General features: G+C 47.0%; 1 protein-coding gene across 1 annotated transcript in view; it reads left to right on the top strand.

Annotated features, from left to right (window-relative positions):
- The window catches only part of Mad1l1 (mitotic arrest deficient 1 like 1), a 304,513-nt gene that overhangs the window by 33,728 nt on the left and 243,016 nt on the right, over nucleotides 1-27,769 (top strand). The window contains exon 10 of the mRNA XM_051205386.1: nucleotides 27,083-27,169. Coding sequence (XP_051061343.1) covers nucleotides 27,083-27,169 — 87 coding nt within the window. The remainder of the gene's footprint in view (nucleotides 1-27,082; nucleotides 27,170-27,769) is intronic.

Raw genomic sequence — 27,769 nt, 5'->3', positions numbered from 1 at the left:
AACAATAGGCTGTCAATAATTGCTGGGCGAGCATGTGAGGAGGTGTGTGCTTGTGGTGCACTGTTGTTGCCTTTGGGTTTGCCTAGCAGCTCTGACAAGGCCCTGGGACCACCCATTTGTGCTTTCCAGTGGGAAGCAGGGGATTCAGGGCCACAGAGCCTTGACCTGTGGGGTTGGGGAGGCAGCCACCCTTTTTCTTTCCCCCTTGTAAAGTTGCAGGAGGTTCTTCCTGGGGTGCTGATGGTGGTCTGCTTGAGGTGGATGGTTTCACAGTCCCATGGGGAAGGAACGGGAGGCAGATGTTCTGTGTTGGCTGTTGTCGTCCCTATGCCTGCTGTGCACCGGAGCAGGTCTGGAGCAGTGGGATGTAGAGCATGGAGAACAACTGCTTTCTAGAGCAGACACCACACACACATGCAGGCAGCTTCCAGTGTGCCACACTTGTTCTGCCCCTCCTTCTCCCAGTGCTTTTGGGGCCTTTCTCCCAAGTTCTATAGATAGGGTTCATCTCCGTGCCTCCTCTGAAGTTGATTTGATGGCATCCAAAGCCTTGAGGGCATTGAGGATGTGATACACACCCAGGGGTGATGTGACAGGAGGTGGTTATGGCAGTATCCCTGGTGTCACAGTTGATTTTTATTCCCTTACCCCATTTTTGTTTTTGGTGTGTATATATACAAATATACATGTATGTGGAGGCCAGAGGTTGATGTCATGTGTCTTTCTCAATGACTCCTCAGTTTCTTTTCTTCTCTTTTTTTTATTGTTTGAGAATTTCATATATGCATATGTGTTTTGATCAAACAGCCCATTCCCCCCAACTCCTCTCCTCTATGCCCTCCCAACTTTATATGTTAATTTTTCAAACCTACTGAGTTCACTTACTGCTGCCAGTGTGTGCACAGGTGTAGGACCATCTACTGGAACATGGGTAGCTTTCACATCACTAGAGAAAACTGACTTTCTTCCCCAACCCCTCCTCCATCCATGTTAGGATTTGTGCTGGCTTGCTCTTGTAGAGGTCTTGTACATGTCATCAGAATCACTGAGTTCATGAGTGCAGTGGCCCTGTTGTATCTGGAGAAGTCTGTTTCGTCTCTGGCTACCCCTGGCTCTTAGGAACTTTCCACCTCCCTTTTCAAAATGATCCCTGAACCTTGAGAGGATGGGTTTTGATTTTTGATGTCCCAGTTAAGACCAAGTACTCCATAATCTCTTATTCTCTGCACACCAACCAGTTGTGGGTTTCTGTGTTAATTGTTGTCTGCTGCAAAGACACTTCTCTGATGAAGGTTGAGAGATGTACCTATGGGCATAATTATAAGTACTTAGGGGTCAACTTAATGCTAGGTCTGTTTAACAGAGTGATAGTGTAAGGGTTTCCTGTAAGGTCTATGATATATCCAGTCATGTGTTTTTGACATAGTTCCATTTTGTGGAATAGGCTTTAAATCAAATTAGAAGGCAATTTGTTACTCCTATAACACTTGTACCGATGTTGCATCAACGGGCATATCTTGCCAGGTTGGTTGTTGTAGCTGGAAGGGTTTACAGCTGAATAACAGTATTGATTACTTTGTCAACAGTAGTTTGCACAACACCCTTCAACACTATGAAAGCTGGTCATTAGGGAGAAGCTTGATTTTTCTGTGTCCTATGACTCAAATGTGTGTCTACTTTATTTTTTAAGACAGTGTCTTTCATTCAAGCTGGAACACGCTAGTCTGGTTAGACTGGGCAGTGAACTCCAGGGATCCTTCTTTCTCTACTTCCTCAGCATTGAGATCACACACCTGTGACTTTGTACCCCTTCTTCCCACTATACCCCCCCTTTTCTGAGACAGATCCTCATTATGTAGTCCTGCCTGTCCTGAAACTCACTCTGTACACCAGGCTGGCCTCCCTGGCCTCCAACTCACGGAGATCCACCTGGCTCTGCCTCCTGAGCACTGGGCTTAAAGGTGTACCACTATGCTAGCGATATACCACTTTTTACATGGGTGCTGGGACTTGAACTTGGGTCCTTTTGCTTGTGCTGTTTGTACTTTACTGATTGAGCCCTGGTTGATTTTGTTTGAGCAGGTGCTTCACTGGGGTCCTATCACCTACTGTCTATTCTTCAGAAGCCAAGAACCTCTGGGTGTCAGATCCTTCTAACTCCAAGCAGAGTTAGGGAGTCCTGGGACCCTAGGGTGCTAAGTAGCTCTGAGAGAGGAATTATTAGAAGGGAGTTTTGAGGGATGAAGACAACTGAGCACAGGCTACAGTAGAGGCTGGGGGCCTTCTCTGAGGATTTTCCAGAAGCTTCCATGGCTAGATGGGCCTGTATCATGCAGACTCTGGAGAGCAGTTAGGAAGTTTGGGAGCCTAGGCTTCCCACACAACCATCACCCTTGAGATTGTGAGGCCTGAGACCTGGATGGGTCACCTATGATCACTCATCTGTTAGTGGCCTTGTCCTTCTTCCCAGCAGCTGAAACTGGTGTCAGAAAGTACAAGTCTTTTTCAAGTTGCCCTGTTCATAATGATCTTCCTGTGCTGGGCTGTCTGGCTCCTCTTTTGGAGATTCCTTAGCTGTTGAGTGTCCCAGAACCCAAGTCATTAGTCTCCTAGAGCCCCTGCACCACCTTTTTCTATAGCTGGTCTCTCATCTGCAGAGTGGAGCTCTGTACTTTTCAGAGAACAGCTGGAAGGGCACCTAGGTCTGTGGGTGGTGGGCCCACATCCCACTCAGGGGTTTTGTTGGAGACCAGGCGCACTGAGCCCTTCAAGCAGATGTCTTTGTGTGGAGCTGCAACAAAGAAAACAGGTTTGCATTCACATCAGTGGAATGGAATTCTCATTTAAGTCAGGTGTCCGCCCATTCTCCACCCTGCCTTTGGGATAGTTCAGCTCTTATCTGAATGAAGAGCCCTGAGCACCTCTAAAAGCAGAGCTGCCATGTATCTGAGCATGTTGAGCCCAGATCTTCCTTTCCACTTGGCCTCACACAGACCCAGCCACTCTTCTCTGCTGCTGGCATCTTAGTGAGACTTAGGCCTGGGCTTCCCATACGAGCATCCACTTGGAGGCCATGGCTCACACTCTTCAGTGTTAACCCAGGGCAGGCAGCCTGCCAGGGGCGGTGCCTGAGAGCCTGGGTCCTGCCACCCAGCATTGCACTGGTGTGTGCTTTTCCATCCGAGAGCCTGTTCTGCTATGGGGAAGGAGGGCTGGCAGGCAGGACTCTTGCTGTGGGGAAGATGGGCTGTGGGCAGGTTCCAAGAGTAGCATTTCATCTCCTGCTGCCATGTGTCTTCCCCACTTGACCCTGGACTGTGTCCCTAGGCTACCCCCCTCCCACGCGCTTGCCTTTGGTTGGACGAGGTGTTGCCTGGGTGGTGGGAGGTGGAGGGTTCTGAAATGAAGCATGAAGCCTCACTGTCACTGTAGCTGTTCCACATGCCACACTCGTGGGACACAGTGCCAAGTCCTAAGCTGCAGGCATCCTTCCATGTCTACAGAACACACACAGCGTGACGTGGGACACGGTGACAGCTGTCAGGATGTCCTGGGAGTCTGGCTTTGGCTGAAGTGTGGCATTTGCAGAAGATCATGGTTGGCAGCACTTGTTGAACGGTACCAGTAGAGCGATGACAAATGTTACACATGGTGCTTCTTCATCTAAACACAAGTATTGGAAAAATCCTGGGATCACACACCTGGGAATGTGCCTGAAAAATGCATTGTGCCCTTTCTCATAATTGTGTTTTTCCATTTGGAGCCAGTAAAGTATCTGAATTTTTGTTTTGCTTATTTCATTCTTATCTTAAATTTTTTATTGCATTTAATATTTTTGTGTATATGTATATGTATGTATATGTGCACACGTTCCATGATGTGGTATGGAGGTCAGAGGGTAGTTTGTGGATGTCAATTATTTCTTTCCACCATGTGGTTCCAGGTATTGAACTCATGTAGGCAGGCTTGATGACAGGTCCCTATATCCCCTGAGCCATCTGTGTGGCCCTGGGCTTGGCTTTTGAGATAGTGTGTCATGTAGCACAGGGTCATCTTGAACTTGCTATATAGCCAGGGATGACTTTGGCCTCCTGACTTTTCTGCCTCCACCTCCCCAGTGGTGAGATTATAGGAGTTCACTACTATGCCTAGTTCATGTTGTGATGAGGATGGAATCCAGGGCTTCATGCATGTTCAGCAAACATCTGCCAACAGGGATACATTCCCATCAGGGAAACTGTTTTGGTATAGCTCTTTTCTGACTTGAGGGGTCTCAGTTTGGGTGGAGTTGTGGTTAGGCATACTCACCAGGCTGGTATCCCACAGGCTAATATGTGCTTGGACTGGGACACTGTGGAATGAACTGGAGGAGAACTGTCACCTGCCACAGTGTGGACCTCTCTATCTTTACAGGCCCTGGCTTCCTGTGGCCTGTGCAAACTGGGGTGTGGGACATTGGAATGTTTATTCAGTAGTTTGTCATTAGAAGTAGGGGTGACCCTTGTTTGTAGACTGTTCCCCCTGCATGTGTTCTAGGGCAGCCAACCTACTTTGCTGATTTGATGCTGTTGGTGGGAGCAGCAGCCAGGCAGGTTCTGCTCTAGAAACAAGTATCTTTCCAGGGTGCCTGTAGTCCTTGAAGATTGTCCTTGCCTGGAGGGTTCTGAGGTCCCTCAGCTGCCTGCAGGATGCACCGTTCAAGGCTTCAGTGTTGCAATGGCTTCAGTCTAGCCTGCTTTTCTCAGCTCTTGCCCACCTGTTTGTGGCTCTGTATGGCTTCTACCTGAATGTGTGGGACAGAAGCTTTCAGAGGGACTGGTGGCCCAGGGTCAGCCAAGTATCCTGAAGCATGGTGGGCTCTGCCCTTGGTAACCTCCATCCGTCTGGCCAGCCACCTGGTGCCAGGCAGCTGGCCCTGCATCTTTGTAGGCTGTTCAGTCCCATGCTGTCACTTTTCCCTTCTGCCAGGGGCCACCATTTCGAAGCTTAGCACAGCGCACATGTGGTGGGGAGCCCCAGCTGGAGGCATCTCTTACAGACCTTTCGCTCTGTAGCACTTTGGCAAGGCCCGCTGGAAGGCTTGCTCAGCCCACCACCTTTGCTCTGCCTCCCTGCTGGATCTGGAACTGTGCCTGGTGTGGAGGCTGCCAGGTGGAGGCTGCCAGGTAGAGTGCAGGCAGCCATCACTTGGGAGAGGAAACATTTAACTTTGGAGGCAGCAACACAATACCATCTCCTCTGTGGAGGCGGCCGAGGTAGAAGATTAGCAATTAATTCTTTATTACGTGCAAACTCCTCTCCAGTTCTGTGGAACCAAACAGTCCTCCCACCGCGAGGAGGGGCGGCTCCACTCAGTTCATTCCCCAGCGCACCGCTGCTCGTCTGCTCTTGAGCTGATAGGAATTGCTTACGAGTCTTCGTGGAAGACATTCAGACACACAGTTCTCTAGCTTCCTACTTGCTCCCCCGCCTTCCCCCCTCTTCTCTGGTATAGTTTATTGTGCTTCAGTCTCAGGAGCATCTTGCTGTTTATTGGGATTGCAATTACAGAATGCAGGTATCAGCTGCCTTTTAGGCTAGACAAGTTGTAGCACGTTGATTTTCGTTTTCTTTAAATTATACCTTTCTTTTTCTTTTTTTTTATTTGACTTATGAGAACATTGGCTCCGAGGAGAGTCACTGGATGCTGTTACTGGTCTAGCCTTAGTTTGGACAGTTTTATTGTTTACTGCAGCTTTGCTGAGCTGTCAGAGGTATGCCAGTAGGTGTTGCTTCTCAGTTATCTGCATTTATGAAGTGTGGTGGTTTGGTTTCAAAGCTAGTAAGGGCTATCTATATATAGGTTGTTGTTATAGTTCTAAAAACAAAAAACAAACAAACAAAAAAACATACTGTGGACAGTATGAGTGACTGGACTCAGCTGTATTATATTCAATAAAACTTTACTTTTGTACTGAGAGTATAACTCATTGGTAGAGCACCTGCCTAGAATCCCCCAGTGAGTGGCTGAAGGTGTGGTTCAGTGGTAGAGCACCTGCCTAGAATCCCCCAGTGGGATGTCTAGGGTATGGCTCAACGGTACAGTATTTACCTAGCGTGTGTGAGGCCCTGGGTTCCATCTCCAGTAGTGTAAACAATCAGAACAATATTGTTTTTAAAACCAATATCTGGTCATTTGGTTTAAAGGCAATGTAGAGCCTTTGTTTCTTCTTCCTTCTTAGTAGTTTACTCCCCAATGACTTTCTGCTCTGATATCCCAGGAAGTTTTCCCTTCTCCTGGTCTGGGAGAATCTACCAGCATCTTGTGCCATTGTTTAGAAGTGGTGGTATTGGAGTGAGTCTCGTACACAGTGGTAGCCCCAAGCTTAAGGCAGTACCTGTCCTTGTTGGGATCTTGACCTTGGTCAAAGGTGTCCTCACATAGTGACCTGAAGCTCTCTGAAGGGCATGGGACTCCCCTGTAGAGATCTGAAGGGACACAGCCCCTATAAGGTAGCTTCAGGGTTAAGAAACATGGACACAGGGTCCAGTGCCAAGGCATGAGCCGAGCGAGGGACAGAGAGCAGGAGAACCTGCCTGCCATAGGCTGGGAGAACCCTCAGGAGAGAACAGTTTTCTGGCAGGTTTGGGTGCTCAGAACTAGCCTTATGGAACTCGTCCTTTAGACTGGGTAGCTGGTGCCAGGGGCTGCACGAGGACCCGCATGTCTGGGTGCATAGTCAGACATGGGCAGCATGCCTTGGCTTTCCTGGGAATGTGTGAGCTTTATCACCCCTGTCCCCTCACTGCACCTGCCTCTTTCAGTTTTGAGGCTGGGGTTGGTGTTGAGACTATCAGTTTCCCCACCCTGGGCAGGGCTGTAGGCATACACCCAGTGCACGGCGGGTCCTACATCTGTCTGTACAGTAAGACCTGTTTTGTTACCATCAGCAACATGAACCCTTGTTTACGGCCTTTTCCATTTACTGACAACCCTTGCCAAATTAATTTTATTTAATTATCTCCCAGGGCTAAGCTTGAATACATTTTGTGTTAAATTCACAGTTTTTTCCCTTTCTAACCGAAATGGACTTAATATCCTTGTTAAAATCTGATTAAAACTAAAATTGAGTTTTTTGAAGTCTGATTATCCCATGAAATGGAATTTTTAAACCTAATTACGGGTGGATTTGCATACACTTTTCAGCACCATTGAAAAGAAAGTTGAAGGAAATTTATTAATGACAGCCTTTCTCGCGTTTCCTTGGGGCATGACGTTGCTGTAGGAGCATGGAGGAGGCCGTGGAGGAAGGTTGCATTTCTCCCCACCCCTCCTCAGAAAAGATTTCAAAAACATTTCATTCCTCAGAGACCCAGTTTCCCAGAGGGTTGAGCTCTGTCTTCTTTCTGTTCTGTTCCTGCCATTCTGGTCTGCACTGTGTCCTGTTGCCTTGTGCAGAGCGCCGATCTTTCTAGAAGGGCAGGGGGTACCAGATGCAGCCCCTCCTGGGCTTCTGTCCCACCCCCACAGTATGGACTTGTGAGCTGCAAGCTGCAGCCAGTCTGATTGGAGCTTATATTTGTGGCACACGTACCTTCTTTCTGTCCACAGTGCAGTAGATGTGTGTTTCCTCAGTTGGTTTTCACTAAGGTCCATTTCTGTGCTGTGTTTGGAGCTGTGCTGCCTGCTCCCATTTCCTAATGGTGGGTGAAGGTCACAAGCCTAGTGCCATCAGGCAAGCACTCTGCCACTGAGTTGCACAAGCTCCGTTCCCAGGCATGGATCTGTCTGTAATGTTTCTTTCTGGTATAAATTATCTTCTTGTCACCATTAGGCTGGGCCAAGCTTGGCTGAGCAGAATCACTTACATCATGGCGGAGGGGGGAGAGAGAGAATATGAATGACTGAACGAGAGAAACTTGGTTTCCTGCTTCCCCTTTGCTTGGGGAAGCCAGTGAGACAGTGTTGTCCATGTTCAGAGTGGGTCACTCCTTTAGTTGATTGGCTAACTTTGGCACTCTTCAACCAAGTTGACCATCAGAGTTAACTGTCAAGGGCCCAGTGCGATGGCTTGATAGGTATAGGTGTTTATCACATAGTCCTGCTCATCTGTATTTGATACCTGGAATACATATAAAGCTAAGGAGAGAATTGACTCTACAAGGTTGTCCTTGGACCTCCACATTTTACTATGGCTTGCCTACTCCTCTCCCCATAATGGGCAGAGATAGACATAGTCTCACACACAATAATAAACAATAACATAACTTTGTTATTATATTAACTGTCCAATCAGTTTAGAGATTTTGTATTTTTGTATAGATTTTAGAATCAGCTTTGCGTGTGTTTGCGTGCTTGCGTGCATGTGTGTGTGTGTGTGTGTGTGTGTGTGTGTGTGTGTATGTATGCATGGGGATACATGAATAAAGGTATGAATGTAGGATAATCACGTTGTCCTGCAGCCCTCACACCAAAACTCTTGCTCCCTTACTAAACACTGACTTCCCAGTCCCGGTAACCCCATTCATGGTTTTTGGATCTATGATTCTATGTATTTGATAAGAGCAGGAACCTATGATGTTTGGATTGGCTTATTTCATTGAACATGCTGTCCTCAAGATTAACTTTTAGCTGGTGACAGGATTTCTATTCTTTTAAGATTTTATTTTTATTTATATGTATGTGTATGGTTATGTGCATGTTTGAGTGCATGTACCTACAGAGACTTAAGAGGGCATTAGATCCACTGGATCTGTTGTTCTGACAGTTGTGAGCCACCTGATATAGGTGATAGGAACTGGCCCTGGGTTCTCTGAAAGAATATATAGCAAGCACTCTGCATTTTAGATCCATCTCTCCAGCACCCTTCTGCCCCCATTTTGGAGACAAGTTTTGTGTTGTTCAGGCTGGCTTCAAATTTGCTGCATAAGTTGTCCTTGAACTTGTGATCATCTTGCTTCTACCCTCCCAAGGGATTACCAAGCACATCACCCATGCTTGGTTCAGTGCAGTGCTGGAGAATAGGGCTTCATGTATAGTAGGGAGGTAGCTGCTGACTCAGCCATGACAACTTTTTCTCTCTCTTCTTTCTTTTTTTGGTGGTGGCCAGTCCTGGAGATCGAACCTACTTCTTTATGCATGCAGAGCAAGTGCTCTCCCACTGACTTATAGCCTCAGTGTCTTTCCTCTTGAAGGTCACTAATGTACTGTGTGGACATGAGATTTTCTCTCTGTTCAGGCAGTGATGTGTGTGGTGTTCTTCGGTGGTCCCCTCTCTCGTGTGAACTTTGCAGAGTGTATGTATGCAGACATGTGAGGATCCCACTTCCAGCTCTGGAGTTCACACCTAGGCCATCCATAGGCTTCTTCTATTTTACATTATTTGAGGAACCACTGAGTGGGATCTGTGTGCCCAGAATGCTCCTACAGGGTCCCGAGTCCCCTAAAAGTGAAGGGTAGGAAGTTGACAATCAGCATTGAATAAATTCAGTGCTCAGGTGACAGTGGAGTCTCCCAAGGATTGTGTGGAGCACCTGTGCTTGCTCTGTCACAGTGGGGACACATGTCTTTGCTAGCATCCTGGGATTAAAGAAACCTGCTTTAGAATTCTAGAAGTAAGTGTCCCCACATCAGTAAGAGTCTCCGTCACCAGAGGTAGTTCCCTTCCTTTGACATGTTATTCTGTATAATCTTCAGAGGGACACACATGAGACTTTCTTTGGATTCCTCTTTAATTAAAAAAAAAAAAAAAAGCTGCGTGTGTGTGTGTGTGTGTGTGTGTGTGTGTGTTTATGCATGACTTTATCATTCATTCATTCTTTCATTTGAGATAGGGTCTGTCTTAGTTGAGAGCATAGGCTGCTATCACAGAATGCAACTCGCTTTTGAGTTCTGAATGAGATGGTAATGACATGCAGTGTGATGGATGGACGGCTCCTTGGTACATGACTGAAGGGTCACTTGTGCTCCTCTCCTCAGACAGGCAGGTCACAGCACATTCCCTTACTTTCTCCAGTGTTCCTCTCTGGTCCTGCCAGGCTGTTCCTGCCCCAGGGAGACAGCACACTGTTCTCAGTTCTGTTTCCACCGATCAGTTTCCTCTGTTCTAGAATTGTAAATCAGGGAGCCGCACTGTTTCTGCTTTGATGGTTTCTTCTTTGTCCTGGGGCGGAGACAGAAGCTGGATTCTGTCTCTTAACTCTAGGACTGGGCCTGGTGACATCTCTGTCTATGCTGGTGACCCCTCTAGCATTGCTCAGCATGATACTGTTCAGAGGAAGTGAATTTTGGGGCTGTATCAGCAGGGATCATTGCTTCTTGTTGGGTGGTGGTCTATTGCAGGGACATGGTGGTGGCATCTTTCCTGTTGGGAATAGGGAAATGGATGCCTCCATCTTGTGTATAGCTTGATTGCTTTCACCAAGCTGGCACCTGAGAGTGAAATTGCTGGGCCAGTTAGTCAGTAGAGTTTAGCCCTGTGAGAATGGCCAGGTGGGTTTCCATCAAGGCCTCTGGTTTGGTGTTCCTCTTGGAGCCTGGAGATTCCGTTTGCTCTGAGTCAGTTAGTTCATCAAGGCTGTTTATTTTATTTTTTAAGCAATTATGTAATTATTCCAGTGGGTGTGAAGTACTTGTCTGCCTGGGATTTTAATCCACATCTGTTCAGTGACTGATTCCCTAGTGTCTGTCAAGCTCCTCCTCATGTTCTGAGTGGCGTGTGCTCTTTTGCAAGTGTCTGCTCTGTGTGTTTTACAACCTTTTATTGATTTATTTTGTCTTTTATGTAGAATGGTCACACTCATGTTAGTGTAAGTGTGGGTGTGCTCATGCCAGAGCACTCACATGGAGGTTAGAGGACGCCCTCAGGTGCCCTTGCTTTATACCTTGTTTGAGATAGGGTCATCACCACTGGGAACTCCAGGTTGGTTGGCCTGTGAGATCTTGGACATTCTGAGTCTACTTCCCCTCCCATCTCCCCAAAGGTGTGCTTGGATTAGAGACTTATGCACTTTCTCTCCCACATGGTGCATCCCCCTTCTCCCAAAGAGTCATCTCCTAGTTCAGGAGGAATTTTTGTTTTTGTTTTTTTGAGACAGGATTTTTCAGTGGGTAGCTCTGGTTGTCCTGGACCTCACCCTGTAGACCAGGCTGGCCTTGAACTCAAAGAGATCTGCCTGCCTCTGCCTCTTGAGTGCCAGGGTTAAAACATGCACTACCACCACCTGGCTAGGAATTTCTGTTTTTAAAGATGCATTTATTTTTATTTGTGTTGTTGTTTTGCCTGCATAAATGTCTGTGTGAGGGTGCCAGATGCCCTGGAAGTGGACTTACAGACAGTTGTGAGCTGTCATATGGATGCTGGGAATTGAACCTGGGTTCTCTGGAAGAGCAGCCAGTGCTCTTAACCTTTGACCTATCTCTCTAGCCACAGGAGGAATCCTAATCCAGGGTGTGCTGATGGCTATCCACCATCCTGCCATATAAAGGGAGAATATCAGAGAGGTTTCTTTTTAGAATAGAACATAAAAATATTGTCCACAGATGGCCTCAGTGTGACTTCCCTCTTTAGTTAACTCAGTTCCATATAATTCAATCTTACCGGGTCATGTCTGGGTTGATGGTTTCATGGAACCATGTGTCTCTTCACTAAAGAGAAGTTTGGAAGTCTGGATGCTATTGAAAGTATCTTGCCTAGGGTCTCTGGTTCAAGGAGTGTGACCCAAGCTTGATCCTCCTTGGGATAGATGGCGACTCTGCCCATGGTCGCTCTGAGCCTCCCATCCAGCTCTTAAGAGTGCAGTATGACTCTAGAGATGACAGACTTACTACCATGGTAACCTGCTACCGATGGCATTCAATTCGGAGGCATCTGATGCAGCCTTACAGCAGTGACGTGAGTGATGAAGAAATTGGGTTGTTTCTGTGGCATCAAAAACAGAGATATAAAAAAGCAATTAGAAAATTAGACACAGCATTGCCATGGATAGCAATTAATCCTGTTTGAAGAAAGTGAGTGGAGGTCAGCATCTAATTCATCAGAATGGATGAATGTTATTTTTCTACAGAAACTCTTGGTGTACAACAGCTGAGTGAGGCAGAACATTCTGGGAATATACCAAGGGTTGTCAAATGAAGACATTCGGTGAGCCTGGCCAGCGTCCTGCCATTTTTATTTTCACAGAACATTGTGGATAGGTCTGAAGTGCATCCACCCAGTTCTCTTATGTGTATAAGAAACAAAGAGTCTTTTCCTGTATATTGACTTTGTATTTAGTTCCTCCACTCATTTTTCTTTTAGCGTGCTAGTATCTTTTTCTTTTAGATTCCTTGGAAATGTATACAGGTGCATGTCTGTCCTTTCACACAAGTGTGTGTGCATATAGAGGCCCTAGGGCAGTCTTAGTTATTGTTACCTAGTCTTTCTCTCTACTCTTTTGAGACAGATTCACATTGGCCTAAAACTTGGTGATTAGGCTGGGCTGGCCTGCCAGTGAGCCCCAGGGACCTTTCTGTCTTCCCAATGCTGGAATCACAAATGTGTGCTACTATGCCTAGCTTTTTTTCCCTTCAGTATTTACTGTTATTTAATTTGGTGTTCTGTTACTTTATATGTATGGGTGTTTTGCCTGCATGTTTGTATATATAGCATGTATATGTCCTATGTTCAAGGAAGACAGAACAGAGCACCAGATCCCCTGGACTTGGAGTTACAGATGGTTGTGAGCCACCATGTGGGTGCTGGGAACCAAACATGGGTCTCTAGAAAAGCAGCCAGTGTTCTTCGATGTGGAGTCATCTCTCCAGCTCCCATGCCTAGCTTTTAAAATGTGGGCTCTGGGGGGGAATTAAGTAAGCTCAGGCCCTTGTGCCTAGAAGCAAACACTTTACAGACGGATCCATTTTCCCCAGCCCCCTTGTGTTATTTTTTGTAAGCTTTCCAGGTGATTTTGAGGTGGGGTCAGGACTGGTAGATCAGGGCATTAGAGGCAGGATCTGACCTAACCCTACTGGGTGGAATTCCTAAGCAGGTACCATTCCACCGTGATCTGTGTCACTTTAGCAACTATCAAACTAGGTGGCTTATCAGTAAACCGTAACTCACTTATCAGGTTTTTTTTTTTTGAAGAGGTAGTTTGGGGATACAAAAACTGATAAAGGTGTCAAATGCAAGCTTACCAGGTAAAGAGGGCGAGTAATGGTGTGTGTCTACTGTTATCTACTGTATATGCCCTTTTGTCTTCCTGACACTAATTTGCACACTGATGAGAGTGTGTCTCAGAAGAGAAAGCTTATGTGATTCGTGACAAAGGGAAGCTGGTTTAGGGAGATTTGGTGATGGACTTCGATGACTCGAGAGAACCCAATGCTAATTTGGGAGAGGTGAAAGCCAAGAGCCAGCACAAATTATGCTGTGTGACTTTCACCATACCCAGGAGCTCGGTCATAAACTAGGTGAGCTATGAACAAGGCAAATAAGAGTGATTTGTAACAGACGCTGTGAGCTTGTAAGGGCAGCTGAGCCCTGGGGCCTCCAGTGTAACAGTGGGGTTGCTATAGTTCAGCCTGGCAGAGAGATGGTTCTGGGCAGAGGGTAAATCCTCCAGCTCCTGTGGTTGGTGCCATGGTATGTGATGAGGTGAGCATGTGCATGGCTTTTGCTGAGGTTACTAGTCTCTGTCTCACTGAATCTGGCTGGCAAGCTGTCATCTACTGAGGAATTAATAGCACCTTTTCTGGAGACCCTGGCTGTATGGAGAAAGAGGTCATCACAGTGCTCTAACCTAGGGCCTCTCAGCTCCTCTGCCAGGAGGCCTGTGGCTGTCTACAGGTTCATCCCTTATCCAAGTGTGCTGGTTGGTGTGAACTGTCAGCATGATATGGCCTGTAGCTCCTGGGAAGAGAGTAAGGTGCTAGAGTGTGTCTCTGGGTGACCGTCCATTTTTAATTGATGGAGTGAGGCACAGCCCACTGTGAGTGGCACCATTCTGTAGGCGGATGATCCCGAACAATTTAGAGAGGAGAAGGCTAGCTGAGAGTAAGCAAGTGAGTGAGGGAGCAATCTTGCAGACAGGCAGGGATCCAGGTGTTTAATCTCTCTGCTATTCACTCTGGGTGTGAGGCTTTAAGTTCCTGCCTTGACTTCCCTTCATTAACCGATCCTAACATGGAATTCTCAAGAAGATAAACCTTCCTACTGTGCTTGTGTCAGGGTGTTTTATCACAGCAACAGAAATGAAATGAGGACACCAAGGAAGTTGCCACACTACTGGTGAAGACACTGACCAGACAGAGACAAAGGAACTTGGTGGAGACGGGAACTATGCAAGGGGAACTTCATAAGCAACACCCTCTCCTGGGTCTTCCTAGAGAAAAGATACTGAGACAAGAGAATTCTTTGAAAGAAGAGCGCTCAGTGAACCATAGGAGCTCAGGGAAATGAGCACTGAGCAGATATGGGAAGATCCAGGGAAGGTTGGGAAGGTTGAGGAAATCTGGAGAGAACAAAGGACCTAATGAGAAAGAGAATCAAACCAGAGGATAGGTCTGTGAGGACCATGATAAAAGTGTACAGTGAAGATGTGGGTGGAAGGACATCAGTAGGGAGCAATAGCGAGAATCTTTCTGAAGGACATTTGTGGCTAAAGGGGCCAACAATCCCCACCCAGTGGGTGAGCATCCATGATAAGGGCTTTCCTCATTGCAGTGCTGTGACTTATGACTTAGCTGCAGCAGTTGAGTGTACCAGAGGCAGGAGTTGTTTATGAACTTGCTCTGGGTAGATGTAATAAGCATCTATGTAGACCCACTCTTCTAGCAAGGGCGCCATGATCAGAACAAAGTATGCATCCGTCAAAGCCCATTGTAGTGCACCTACAAGCTTACTGGGCTTACTAACAGAGCATGAGGAAGAAGCCACGTACCGAGTGTGGGGGACCCCAAGGGATCCACATCACTGGAAGATCTCAGCCTAGCCTGAATGATAACTTCCCATAGCTGCAGAGATGGAGCCCCCTTTCAGTTATCCTTACATACCCTGGAGACTGAAACACCTCCTGAGACTCCTGAGACCATGTGCAACATGTGTGGCTGGAGCAGAGTTCCACAGACTGGGAGAGGGTGCAGGGGGAAGTGGCTGGGGTCTCAGGTCAGAAGGGATCACTTGTAGGTCATCACAGCTATTCTGATGAAGCTGGTAATGGTTATGTCCAGACAACAGTGTTCCACAACAGGAACAGCAAATTCTGGAGCTCACAGGAAAAAAAAAATCTTAGCCTCCTTCTGTTTGTGTTTTTGAGATCAGGTCTTGATAAGCTGCTCAGCCTGGTCTCAGACTTAACATCCTCCTAAAGGGTTCAGCCCTCTGAGTGTCTTGGGACTGTAGGAGCAAGTGCCATGGTACGCAGTGCTAAGCCTATGGTTCTTTGTGTTTGTCTTTGTGTGTGTGGTATATGCTTGTGAGTATCTGTGCATGCCTGTGTATATGTGTTTGAGTGTGTACGTGCATGCCTGTGTGTGTATGCATGCATGCATATGTATGTGCATGTGTACATGTCTGTGTGTGTATATATGTGTATGTGCATGTGTGTGTCCAAAGGAGGATGCTGGGGGCTATTCTATTATTCTTTCCTTGGTTCTCTAGTGATAGGGTCTGTTCTAGTTTGCTTTGTGTTGTGATAAATAACATGACCCAAATCACCTTTGAGTAGGAAAGGGTTTATTTGACTTAAAGGTTACAGTCTATCATTGAATGAAGTGAGGGAGGCATGAGGAAGCAGAAACTGAGGCAGAGACCATGGAGGAATGCTGCATACTTGTTTGCTTTATTGACTTCATCAACTTGCTTTCTACTTTCTTACTTGACTAAGTACCATCCAAATAGGGGTGGCACTACCCACAGTGGGCTGGGGCCTCCCACATCAGTCATCACTCAAGTTAGCCCAAAATATGCACAGGACGAGACAATTCCTCAGTTGAGGTCTGTCTTCCCTGGTGTTCCTAGTTGATACCAGGTTGATAGAACTAACCAACCAGCACTGCATCTCTCACTGAGCCTGGAGCTAGGCTGGGGGTACCCAACAAGATCCTATTATCCTCCTGTTTCTTTTACACACTGGGGTTGAAGGAATGCATGGCTACACTTGGCCTTTTATATGGGTGATGAGGGTTGAAACTCAGGGTCTAGTGCTTGCAAAGCAATGTCTTGCTGACTTCTCAAAGAGGCTGTGGTAGGAATGCATTCAAGCTAGAGCTGAGTCCTGCTGACTCCGCTGGGTAGCCCAAAGCAGTCTGCCCCAGGCTGGCACCTACACCATTTCCTGTCCTTCCTGCGAAGGTAGGAGCATTCTTTGAGCTCTGTTTTCTTTTTAAAAATATTTTTGCTTTGCAATTTAGGCTTGCATGCCACTTGTTATGTAGCTTGGGTTGGCCTGGAATTTGCTACCCTCCTGTTTCAGTCTCTTGAGTTCTAGAATTAGTGGTATACACCCCAATGCTTGGCTTGCAAAACAGAAATATTTTATTCAGTGTTTGGGATCAAGCCTTGTGCTGGTGCACGCTTGGTAAGCACTCTGCCAACAGAGTCACATCTCTAGTCCTTCATCTCCCCTTTGAGAAACATTTAACAGAGGCGGTGGTTGAAGCTTTCCACAAGGAAATGTGAGCGTTCTCTGGAGACCAAGGGACTTTAGCACCAAGGCTGTAGTAGCTTCCTACCAAGACTCCCAGGACCTTACAGCTTGTTATAAGCCATGTCACCCCCAGCACCACAATGCTGTGATTCCATATATATAGACAGCACTTTTTATTCATTGGCCCAAGCATTCTGTCTCCATGCTTGTGTCTCCCAGCCTGCTCTGTGCTCCATCCTTCAGAGGGTCTTGGGTGAATCGATGCCATAATTCTGTTCAAAGCCAAGTTCTGCTGGTCCTTGCTCATCTTTCCTCCACTCTGTTTTATGGTACCAGAGAGTGAACCCATGGCCTCACAAATGCTAGCTAAGCATCTTCCCACTGAACTACATCCATCATCCATTTTTATGTTTCCTGTTATAAAACACTCGGGATGTCTTAGGGCCAGAGAGCTAGCTCAATGGTTTAGAATGCTCATGTCTATTATGAAAGACATGGTTTCCGTTCCTAGCCTCTACATGGTACTCACAACTGCCTGTAACTCTGGTTCTAGAGGATCCAATGCCCTTTTCTGACCTTCATGGCATACTACATACAGGTGGTGCACATTTACCCATATAGATTTGTATACATATAGATACACAGACAGACAGACAGACAAACCACCACCACCACCACCTTAAATCTTAGGGGCTGAAGAGCTAGCTCAGTGGTTAGGAGCACTCTTGCAGAGGACCTGAGTTCTGTTCTCTACACTCACCTGGGGCTGCTCAGAAACAGCCTGTAAGTCTAGCTCCAAGGAATCTGATGCCCTCTTTTGACCTCTGTGGGCATCTTCACTCCTGTGCTCACTTCCTGTTCTGTTGGCATAGACTTCCTTTGAGTGGTAGGGATGCTGTCCTGATTTCTTGTCTTCCTGTACCCTTTCTTCCGAGATCCATACAAGTTTCTATTTTCTCATCACTCTCATGGCCAGAGGGATGAAATTCTGAGGTGGTTTTTGTTTCTGGAGAGAGTATCATAAATCAGGATGTGTCCTGCTAGTATATTCCTCTCACTTATAGATAGATTAAACCAGAGTTCAGAAAGGCCACGTAACTAGCCTAAGGCTACACACAGCAAGCTAGAGAACAGCGTGGGCCCACAGCCCAAGTCTGTATGGATGTGATGGTGGCTTCCCCAAAGTTCTGAGACCTTCTTTTCCATTTGCTGCTCAGTGAGTTCAAAGTGAGTGCCTCACTAATGACAGCTCCTCTCTGAGCCTGTGCATCCTCCAAGTCCTTTGTTCGTGTGTTGCGTTTGATTGTTTCCCTGGAAGCCAGGTGCACTTGATTTTTAATTCGCTCTTCTCTCACTGCAAGTCCTGGTAGGTAGGTGAGTGGGTCGGGAGTTCTAAATTTATTATAGGAGGTTCTCCTCTCTGTCCCCCCAGTGCCTTTGTTTAATATTGAAAGTCCTGTCAAGAGTAGAACAGGTTGATAAACCCAATGTCTCTGAAGTCTGGTCAGCTTCCAAATAAGTCTACTTCTGACCACACATCTGTTGCCCACAGTGAGACACCTGCCTGAGACATATCTTGTTTCACCTACTCTCTTGTCCACAGACACCACCGTCCAGTGTGGGTAGGTGTCCCATGCTGAGCTCACTGGGGTCCTCCTGGGGAGGGTGACTTGCCTGTTTGCTCCTGGTCTGATCAGGGACCTGTCAATCCCTCCCAGTCTGTCTCCAGCCCTGGCATGTGTCCACTGTGAGGAGTGCACCCTTCAGGTATGTGCAGGCTGTGCTTTCTGGCTCTCCCTTCTCTTCCTTCCTCCCTGTTCCCACTCGAGCCCCTTGCTAAAGTTTGTTTGGGGCCACATTTCTGGATGTTTATAGCATCAGACGAACAGCTCTTCCAGAGCGACGGATGCGGGAGAGGAATTGAGGCGTTTGTTTGAGAGCTTCTGAGAGCTTTTTTTAGCGAGAACAGTTCAAAGAGCTCCTCTTGTTAATCAGAGGAATATTCCAGCATCCCTGGGGTGGTCACACTGGCTTAATTGGAACCCAGGCTTCTTTGAAGTCCTTTTAATCCTTTCCGGGCTGGGAGAAAGAATTGGGAGGCAGCAACTGTAAATTTGAAATTTCTTCGTTTTATTTACATGTGTCTGGGGACCAATGGAACTCGTTTTTCTGAGGCATTTGTGTTCCTGGCTATGGACAGCGGAGTGAGATTTGGACATTAGGTGGCTGGAGTGGGAGAGTTACAGGGCAGTGGGTCACTTCAAAGTGGCAGCAGTGGGCCCTGGTATCCATGCAGTCTAGCAGCCTTCTTGGTTCCTTAGGAAGTATGCTGTCATGCTTCTGGCCTCCAGTCACCATGCCCACCAGTCATTTATTTTGCTACATGGGGATGGGACATTAGCCACTCAATAGAGCTGTTCTCCCACACCTCTTTTGTTCCTCAGGTGGAGCCAGGTCATTGTGCCAGCTAGACACAGCTGGACAGGCACTCTTGTCTGACTTTCCCTGAGATGCCTAGGGTTAGTTGTGATTAATATTTTTTTTTTTTTTTTTTTTGAGGTAGGGTCTCAGGAGGTTTAGCCTGGCCTTGAACTCAACATATAGTTACAAAAGACTTGAACTCTGTGTACTACCAGGTCTGGCTTATGCAGGGGATGGTACCTAGGGCTTCATGCATGCTAGGTAAGCACTTGACCAACTGAGCCATGTCCTCAGCTTATGTTTAGTTTTGCATCAGGGTCTTACTGCCCAAGCTGACCTGGAACTCAGGGCCCTCCTGCAGCAAGCTTCTGAGTGCTGGAGTAGGCGTTTGTTTCTTAAATTTCAGTTTTGCTTATACTCACATGCTTTTGGGAATGCTCTGTCTCTATCTATTGTATTAATGCTATGATTATGGATATGTGTTACTGTGTCTGGTTATTATGTGATGCTGGGGTGTCAAAGCTCAAGTCATCAGGCTTTAGTGAGAATCACTTTACCTGTTAGCCTTAATGCCACCCTTCTGGAGACTCTTCCTGACCAGCTTGTCAGAGTGACTGCATCATTTGGTCACTGCCCCCTTTCCTTGCTGATCTGTCACCATGCTCATAATGGAAACATTATACATTGGTTTTGTCCCAGTGATCATTAGTTCCAGCAAGGGAATATCTATAACTCTGGTCACCACGTGTTCTGTCAGTGAGGTATCCACAGGTCTCAGGATCTATAGGACCACACATTTAGTACTCCTAATTTTTTGGAGACAGGGCCTTACTTTGTGTGTGTCAGGCTGGCACATGGGACTTGGTTGGCATAGTCTTGTCTCAGCCTCCTAATCACCTGCTGTGCTGCCATACCAGTCTGGGAGGTTTCCCCAGACACACCACCTGTAAATCCTCACAGGCTGAATCAGACCCTCCCTCCTCCATGTGCTCCGAGCTCGTGCTGGTTAGGTGGCAGCATTTCCTTCCTCACAGTTATCCACCCACCAGCCTGCCTCTTGGTGATTTTCGACCTGGTTCTGTCATCAGGTGGCTTTGCTCCTTTCTGCATCTTCCAGAACTGGCAGGGCCACATCCCACAGGGCCAGCACTATGGCTGTAGGTGGTTTGGGGTGGATTACAGTGCTCTGCACTGTCCTGAGAGACCTGGCAGCAGCAGGGATCACAGAGGCACAGTGGTGGCCCAGTGCTCCTGATGTCGGGGCCATAAGTCAAGTGAGGTAGGGTCACCCTATTTCCTAGATCAGGAAGCAAGGTTTAGCTGGACCCGAACTTGATCCTGGCCAGTTCCAAGGCAGTCTAGACATGCCCTGTCTTCTTACCTCTTTGCTTACTTTTGTCATCAGCATTTTGGGGAAAGTGCATACAGATGTTTGGAACCACACCTGTCTGCTCTGGAACAAGGCCAAGGGGACAGAAGTGTGTACTCAAATTTTTAAAATTGCACACATGTGTGAGTACACATGTGACATGACACACATGTGGAGGCTAGTGGACAATTTGGGGGCTTGGCTCTCTCTTTTCACCACGTGGGTCCCAGGGATCACTCAGGTACTTAGGCTTGGTGGCAATCACCTCTACCTGCTGAGCCATCTCACTGGCCTGGAAGTGTGCTGCCAGTTTCTGTTTGATCCATGTCTTGTATTCCAGCTGAGCATGTCTTAAAGTACTGTCTGACTTGTCGTCTATAGTGGTGTCACAGTGTCACAGTGACACCCTCTGCTAAGCACTTTGTCCTCATGACTTGGTTTGGAGCTGAGCCTGCAGGCGTCAGCTGGTTGGGACCTGAGGCCTGTGTGAGGACAGCTCAGACTGCCTGTGCTGCCTAGCTTCCCAGTGTAAGCTGGGAATTCCACACCTCAGCCTCCTGACGACTTGGGAGTCTCCTATTTGGAAATGAGAGTGAGACCCAGGCACACGTTTCTGGTCTCTGTATTTCTTGTTGTCTGGACTTGCTCCATGCTTGGAGATTGGATTTGTGAGGGCAGCATGGCACAGCTCTGGAAGGACCATGGCTGCAAATGACCTTCTGGGTTGTCTAGTGCTACCCAAGCTAGCTCTGGCAAATTCTGGCAGATACTTGAGCCCCTAGTGGCTTTCTAGTAGGTCATTTGTGATTATTTTTCTGTTTCTTTCTCTTATTTGTACACACATATGCATGTGTGTAAGTGCATGTGCATGCATGTGTGCGCTTGTGAGGGTCAACAGTGTCCTCATCAGTCATTCTCCATCTTAGTTTTTGAGACAGGGTGTCTCCTTGAGTCTGGTGCTCACTGATTTTGTTAGATCATATGGCCACTAAGCTCTAGGGATCCTCCTGCCTCTGTTTCCAGGGCTTAGGCAGGAACTGCCACCCCCAGTAGTTTCATGGGGACTGAGGAGCAATCAGGGTAATAAGATGTGGGTAAAGGCGCTGACACCAAGCCTGATGATCTGAGTTGGGTCCTGGGACCCATATGATAGAAGGAGAGTATAGACTTTCAAAAATTCACATGTTGCCCCCCCCGCCCCCCCCACACCACACCACTTTCATAATTAAGTATAAGCAAACAAATCAATCAGATTTTGGTGCTTTCAGATAGGCATTTTATCAACCAAGGCATCTCTACGGGTCCTACTTGTGGGTTTTTTTTTTTTTTTTTTAAAATAAAAAAAAGAATCAGGTTTTCATTTCTGTAGCCATCTCATCTCACCAAAAGAAGAAAAGGAAAAGAAAGAAAAAGAAAAAGAAAAAAAGAACAGTGTCTTTGAAGGCACGGTGCCTCCTCCATGTTACCCTGGCTCTGCCCCCACGCTCACCCCAGGCGGAAGTCCCTTGGTGTGGGGATCCTAGCTGGTGCATGCTGGGAATCTGAACTCAAATCCTCATGTGTGTGCAGTGAGTGCCTTATCCAGGAACCCATCTCCTCAGTCTGTATTCTTTTTTTTAAAATCTCTTTTCTTTTTAAGCTAAAATGTCTTGGGTACAAGCAAGGTATGGTGGCATAAACCTTTAATTTCAGCACTTGAGAAGCTGAGGCAGTTGATCTCTGTGAGTTCAAGGCCAGCCTGGTGTCTATAGCAAGTTTCAGGACAGCCAGGGCTAGATAGCGAGACTCTGGGGCTCCCGAAACAAAAACAAAACAAAAACAAAACAAAAACAAAACAAAAACTGAGGTATATAGATTTTCGATTTCTCTCTTAACCAACTTCAGGGATCAAAATACAATCCTTGAGTATTTAGATAGAAAGTTCCATTCTCACAACAGTTCATACACGCTCTCTCTCAGGCACACCCCCACACACCACACACCACACATATCACACATGTATCACACATTCACTACACACACTAAAAATTTCACCAATACTCCTGTAATGGCCTCTTTTATATTGCAAGTCATTTGTGCTGTATGTAGCTGAACCTCATTTAGGAATCATCTGATTGCCCGAGTATAAATGGTTATAGTCGAACTTCCATGTGTTAATTTGTCATGGGAATCACACATTTCCTTTTTTTTTTTTTTTTAAAGAGATTTTTAGATAGCACCTGTGTCATAAGTTTCAGAGTTGAACTTTGAAATAAGTAGTCTCTAACTACCTAGTATTTAGTATATTTCCATGGCATAAAATATTTAAGAAGGGATTGGTGAGCTGGCTCAGCCTGTGAAGGCGCCTGCTACCAAGCCCAGTGACCTGAGTTTAATCCCCAGGATCCATGTGGTGGAAGCAGAGAACTGTCTTCTGTGCATTGTCCTCTGACCTCCAGGCATGTGCTGTGTCTCACAATCCCTAATACATAAATACAATTTAAAAATAAGAAGCTTAGAAATGTTTGTAGGGAAGGCCTCTGCTTATTTTTTCACTCTCTCCAGGAAACCACTTGTACTGTTAATTTTTTATTTTCACCTCGAGATAGAGTTTCTCTGTGTAACAGTTCTAGCGGTCCTAGAATTCACTTCGTAGACCAGGCTGGCCTTGAACTCACAGAGATCCTACTGCCTCTGCCTCCCAAGTTCTGAGATCAAAGGCATGTGCCACCACTGTCCAGTACCACTTCTGCTTTCTTTGTACCCTACATCCTTAGCATATCCACAAGCCAAAATAACCATGCTTAATTTTTTGGTTTGTTCAAATGACAGAATGTATTCACATTCTGCTTTTCTTACTTTTTTTTTTTTTTCTTGGTGGAGAGGGGTTCTTGAGGCAGGGTTTCTTTGTGGAGCCCTGGTTGTCCTAGGACTCACTTTGAAGACCAGGCTGGCCTTGAACTCAGATATTTACTTGTTTCTGCCTCTCAAGTGCTGGGATAAAGGCATGCACCACCACACCTGTAATGTGTATGCAGTAATGCATTTTGGAGATATTTCATGTATGTGTGTGCAACACACACACACACACACACACACAAAGTGTTCTTTTCTCTTGATTTTATCCAGATCTCATCATCTGGGTAGACTCTAATTTGGCCAGTAACATCGAACCTGCTTTTGTTTTTTCCCTAGTACTTGGGTGTAGAACCCAGGACCTGGTTCACGTGAGCAGGCACTCTGTCACATCTTGAACCCAACTGTAGCCCTAACTGTCCTGGAACTCACTTTTTGTCTAAACTGTCTGGGGAGGATACTGGTGCAAACAGGACCCACAGTGAACAGGGTTTGATGGTGAAGCATAGGGTTGTAGATATGTAGGCTGGAGCAAGCCCAGCTAAAGACAGGTGACAGTGAGCAGACACTTAAAAGTGACAGGAGAGCTGTATGTGCACACTACAGGAGAAACACCCTGGAGAAGGGACATGTGGGACCTGAGGAGGGAATGTGGTAATGGCTGTGAATTGGAACAGCATCTGCCTTCCTGTTTCTCGCCTGGCCAGGCCATCTGTGTGACCTCATTTCCAAAAAGGAGGAGGGATGTCATGTGATGAGGGTCTGCTGATTCTTTGCTGCTGTGGCAAACCTCTGTGCTTGAGACAGCAGCCAGCTCTGCCTTGCCTTCCTCAGGGAAAGGGACTGTTCCTCTGAATGCTTGGAACTGGCAGCTTTGGAAGGTGGATGAGTGATATTGCCTGCTTCGTAGTCAGGCTGTCACAGGCAGTCCCCAGCTCTAATGACGACACAGACTTGTGCCTCTAATATACTGGAGCCTATGGCCTCAGGACTTGAGATTGCAACTCTTGCGGCTGACTTAAGGGCTGTGGGCAGTGGGCACAGCCACTGCAGGTAGATTTGCAGTGCATGGCACAGCGCTAGGCTGCCAAGCAGTGCTGACTTCATGTGATGTTTGCTTGTCCTCTGCCCTAGTCCCTCAATACCAGCATCTCATCAGTCCCAGGAAAAGTCTGATTCTGTGTCTCCAAAGCAGTGAATGCTGTTATTCTTCAGCCTTTAGCACAAATTTTTGCAGTCTAATGTGTTCTGTTCTGGACTTGGCATACTCTTTGCAAGAACAATGCATCCATCTTGGTGGGGGTGGTGGAGGGCTCTGTTCCCTCCTTCCCTTCTTTTTTGGTTGGGCCCTGGCTGTAGCCCAGTCCCTGCAGTTTTGGACGGTGGTCTCAGCTCTGTGGTTTCCTATTCTCTGGAAAGAATGACACTTTGGAAGAGAGCTCATGGCCTGGTGTTTGCTAATTGGGTCTGTGGCTGCTGCCACTTCATTCATTCTCAACACTGGTGTCCTCGGGATTGGGTGTCTTTTAGACACTGTGAAACTAGCACTTATGGCTTCAGTGAGAGCCATGGCACCTGCTATTAGAACTCAAAATAGCTGCAGTTGGGGCTGGAACTGTCTTCGGCTCCGAAATAAGCTAGTGGGCTCAAGCCCACTGCATTCTGTGCCTGCAGCTGAGTTTGTGTCACAATTCAGCTGTTCATGGAACAAAGAGACCTCTCCCCGAGAGCCCCCCACCAGACCATGAAAGGCCTCGCAGCTGAAGCCACGGTTGTTCGGCAGCAGATGCCACAGCTTGGGCTGCAGTTGGAACTGTCACTTCTCTGTCATCCCATGTGTCGGAGGCCCCAGAGGCCCTGAGTGCCTTCCACTTTGTAGTTGTGAAGTGCGAGTGTCACGCTTGCTGGACTGGACTGGCAGTGGTATTTTTAGGCCACAGTGGCACTCGGTGGGATGCCTTGTAGTTGAAAGCACTTTGCTAATCCCTAGAGTGCCTAGAAGCATCTCTGAGTAGCTTTAATCACACAGGTCAGGAGGCATCTGTAGCACAAAGTCTCAGCCGGCACCTGGCAGTTCTTGGGCTCTGGTCAGGAACGAGGTGAAGGCTGCATCTATGATCGAATCCCCTGTGACTTCACAGATCTTGAAAGCTCCTTCTCCATGCCACCAGGCTCAGCATTGGTGGCAGAGGCCGACTGCCATCCTCACTTCCAGTGGGATCAAGCAGTGATGAACTGCTTCCTGCATCTTCTTAAAGACTATTTTCCCCTTCTTCCCCAACTTCCCCATGCGCTCATCCCTGTGCCAGGGCTCATGGCAGGTTGACAGCACATGGTGAGTGCGAGTGTCCGAGCGTCCTGTTTCCTGTGCTGCGTGCTTCCAGTACCTTTCTCCCTTGTGACCTTGTCTCTCCCACCCATTTCCTTAACTTTTTTTTTTCTTTTCTTTGTTTTTATTTATACTTAACATATACATGCACTGTAAGTTCTTAGTCTGTGAAATTCACACAGTGCATTGAAGAGATCTTGATTGCGGGAAAGCACAATTTCACTGAGCCATGCTTCCAGGGTGTGTTCTGTGAATATAAGAATATACATGTTACTTACTCTCTCTATGTGTAGTTCAAGTGCAGAATCAGTTTGTGACTGGCTCTTTTTTAGGTATCTTTTGCCTGGCACACTTGTTTGCCTCTTCTGCCAAGAGAAACTTCATAGCCTGTCTCAGTTGCCAGAAGACCCACAGGTGGGGGGCTTTGGGGATTGGAACTCACCTCTCATGGGTCTGCAGGTAGATGTTTCAGTGCTGGTGAGGACCCACCCCCCACCTTTCAGATGGCTGCTTTCTTGTGACCTTGTGTTGCAGAGAGGGGGATGAAGAGGGATTCTTGATGTATTTTTCTGATTCTGAAGTTGGAACCCTGGGTCATATGCCTGCTAGGCAAGTACTCTATCACTGAGCTACATCTCCACTCCCTCACACAGGGCTGTAGTAAGGTCAGAGTTCAGCCCACTGTACCATGAATGGTTGGTGGGGTAGCTCATCTCTACCCAGGCTCTATACTCAGGACTGACCAGGGCCTTGCTCATGAGAACTGTAGTATACACACATTTAGAGGCCAGAAGTCAACCTTGGTGCCATCTACCTTGCCTTTTAGATAAAGTCTCTTATTGTCCAGGGACTCACCGAGTAGGTTAGGTTGACTAGAGAGCCCTAAGCATATTCTTGTGTCAACCTCAGTACTGAGCAGGTGCCAGCACCTCTAGCTTTGTATGCTAATATTTTTAATTCTATTTTGTTTAATTAACTGTGTGTGTGTGTGTGTGTGTGTGTGTGTGTGTGAGAGAGAGAGAGAGAGAGAGAGAGAGAGAGAGAGAGAGAGAGAGAGAGAGAGAGAGAGAGGCTCAGAGGATCACTTGAAGTAATGATTCCCTTTTTCAATATGGAGCCCAGGAATTGAACTCAGGCCCTCAGGCTTGGTGGCAAGTACTTTACACTGAGTCATTTTGTTAGCCCAACACAGCCAGCTTTCTTTTTCTTTTCTCTCCTAAATATGGCTTCTGGGAACTGAACTTAGATCTTCATGCTTGTACAGAAATATGTTACCAATTGAATGATCTCCATAGCTCTAAGGTGTATTTTGTAAGTAGTCTGTCTACCTAGGTGGGTAGGCTGTGTCTGGACCTGGATGCTCTGAGTACTGGCTGCTCTGCACTCGGGCTGCAGGATGAACTCATGCAGACTTCTGAATTGCCAGTGGATGCTATGGTTTTTGGCTTTTTGTTTTGTGTGCACAATTTGGTCCATGTCCAGAGACAACAGGAACTGAGTTTACCTTCTTTATCCCTCAGGACTCCAGAGGACCTTTCCAGGTTCGTGGTTGAGCTGCAGCAGCGAGAGCTCACCCTGAAGGAGAAGAATAACACCATCACCAGCAGGTAGATGGCCTGGGGTTCGTTCTGGGCAGTTGGAGTCCTGTGTACCTTCCTCCTGGTTTACTTGAAGTGTTTGTTTTCTATTACTGTTACATAGTACCCGGGGCTGGATGCTTTTCAAGAACTTTGTATTTTTAGGGCACAATGGTATCATTATTAGTGGGTAGCTCTGCTAGGACAGCAGATGGTTTGTGTGTGCGTGCATGTTTTGTGCTAGTTTGCATTTTGGAGAAAGCTAGAGGGGAAGGGTTGGGTTTTTGTCTTAACTGCTCTTTTGAGCACCAGCCCAGGATTTCTAAGAGTTATCTTGGTCCCTTTGAAGGTCATTGCCCTCTGTGGCCTAAAGGCCTCTTATTACATCCACTTCATATAAGAATTCTTCAGGTGGACTCATTTAAACTGTATGAATGCAAGTCACAACATTGACAGGTGGCTGTGCCTCGTGGGTCCATGGTCTGAGCCATAGGAGTAAATGCTGCCTTACTTGCCACATAGCAGTGTGTGGACTCTGAAAGGCTCTTGGGAGCATGCATGTGTGATGTGTACAGACCTGTGTGCTCACAGACATGAACAACCCATCTGGCCTATGTCCTTGATCACAAG

The sequence above is a fragment of the Phodopus roborovskii genome, unplaced genomic scaffold (genome assembly GCF_943737965.1).
Source record: "Phodopus roborovskii unplaced genomic scaffold, PHOROB, whole genome shotgun sequence".
In the NCBI taxonomy this organism is placed as follows: Eukaryota; Metazoa; Chordata; class Mammalia; order Rodentia; family Cricetidae; genus Phodopus; species Phodopus roborovskii.
The sequence above is the reverse complement of the archived record's forward strand: the minus strand, read 5'-3'. Positions and strand labels throughout refer to the sequence as shown.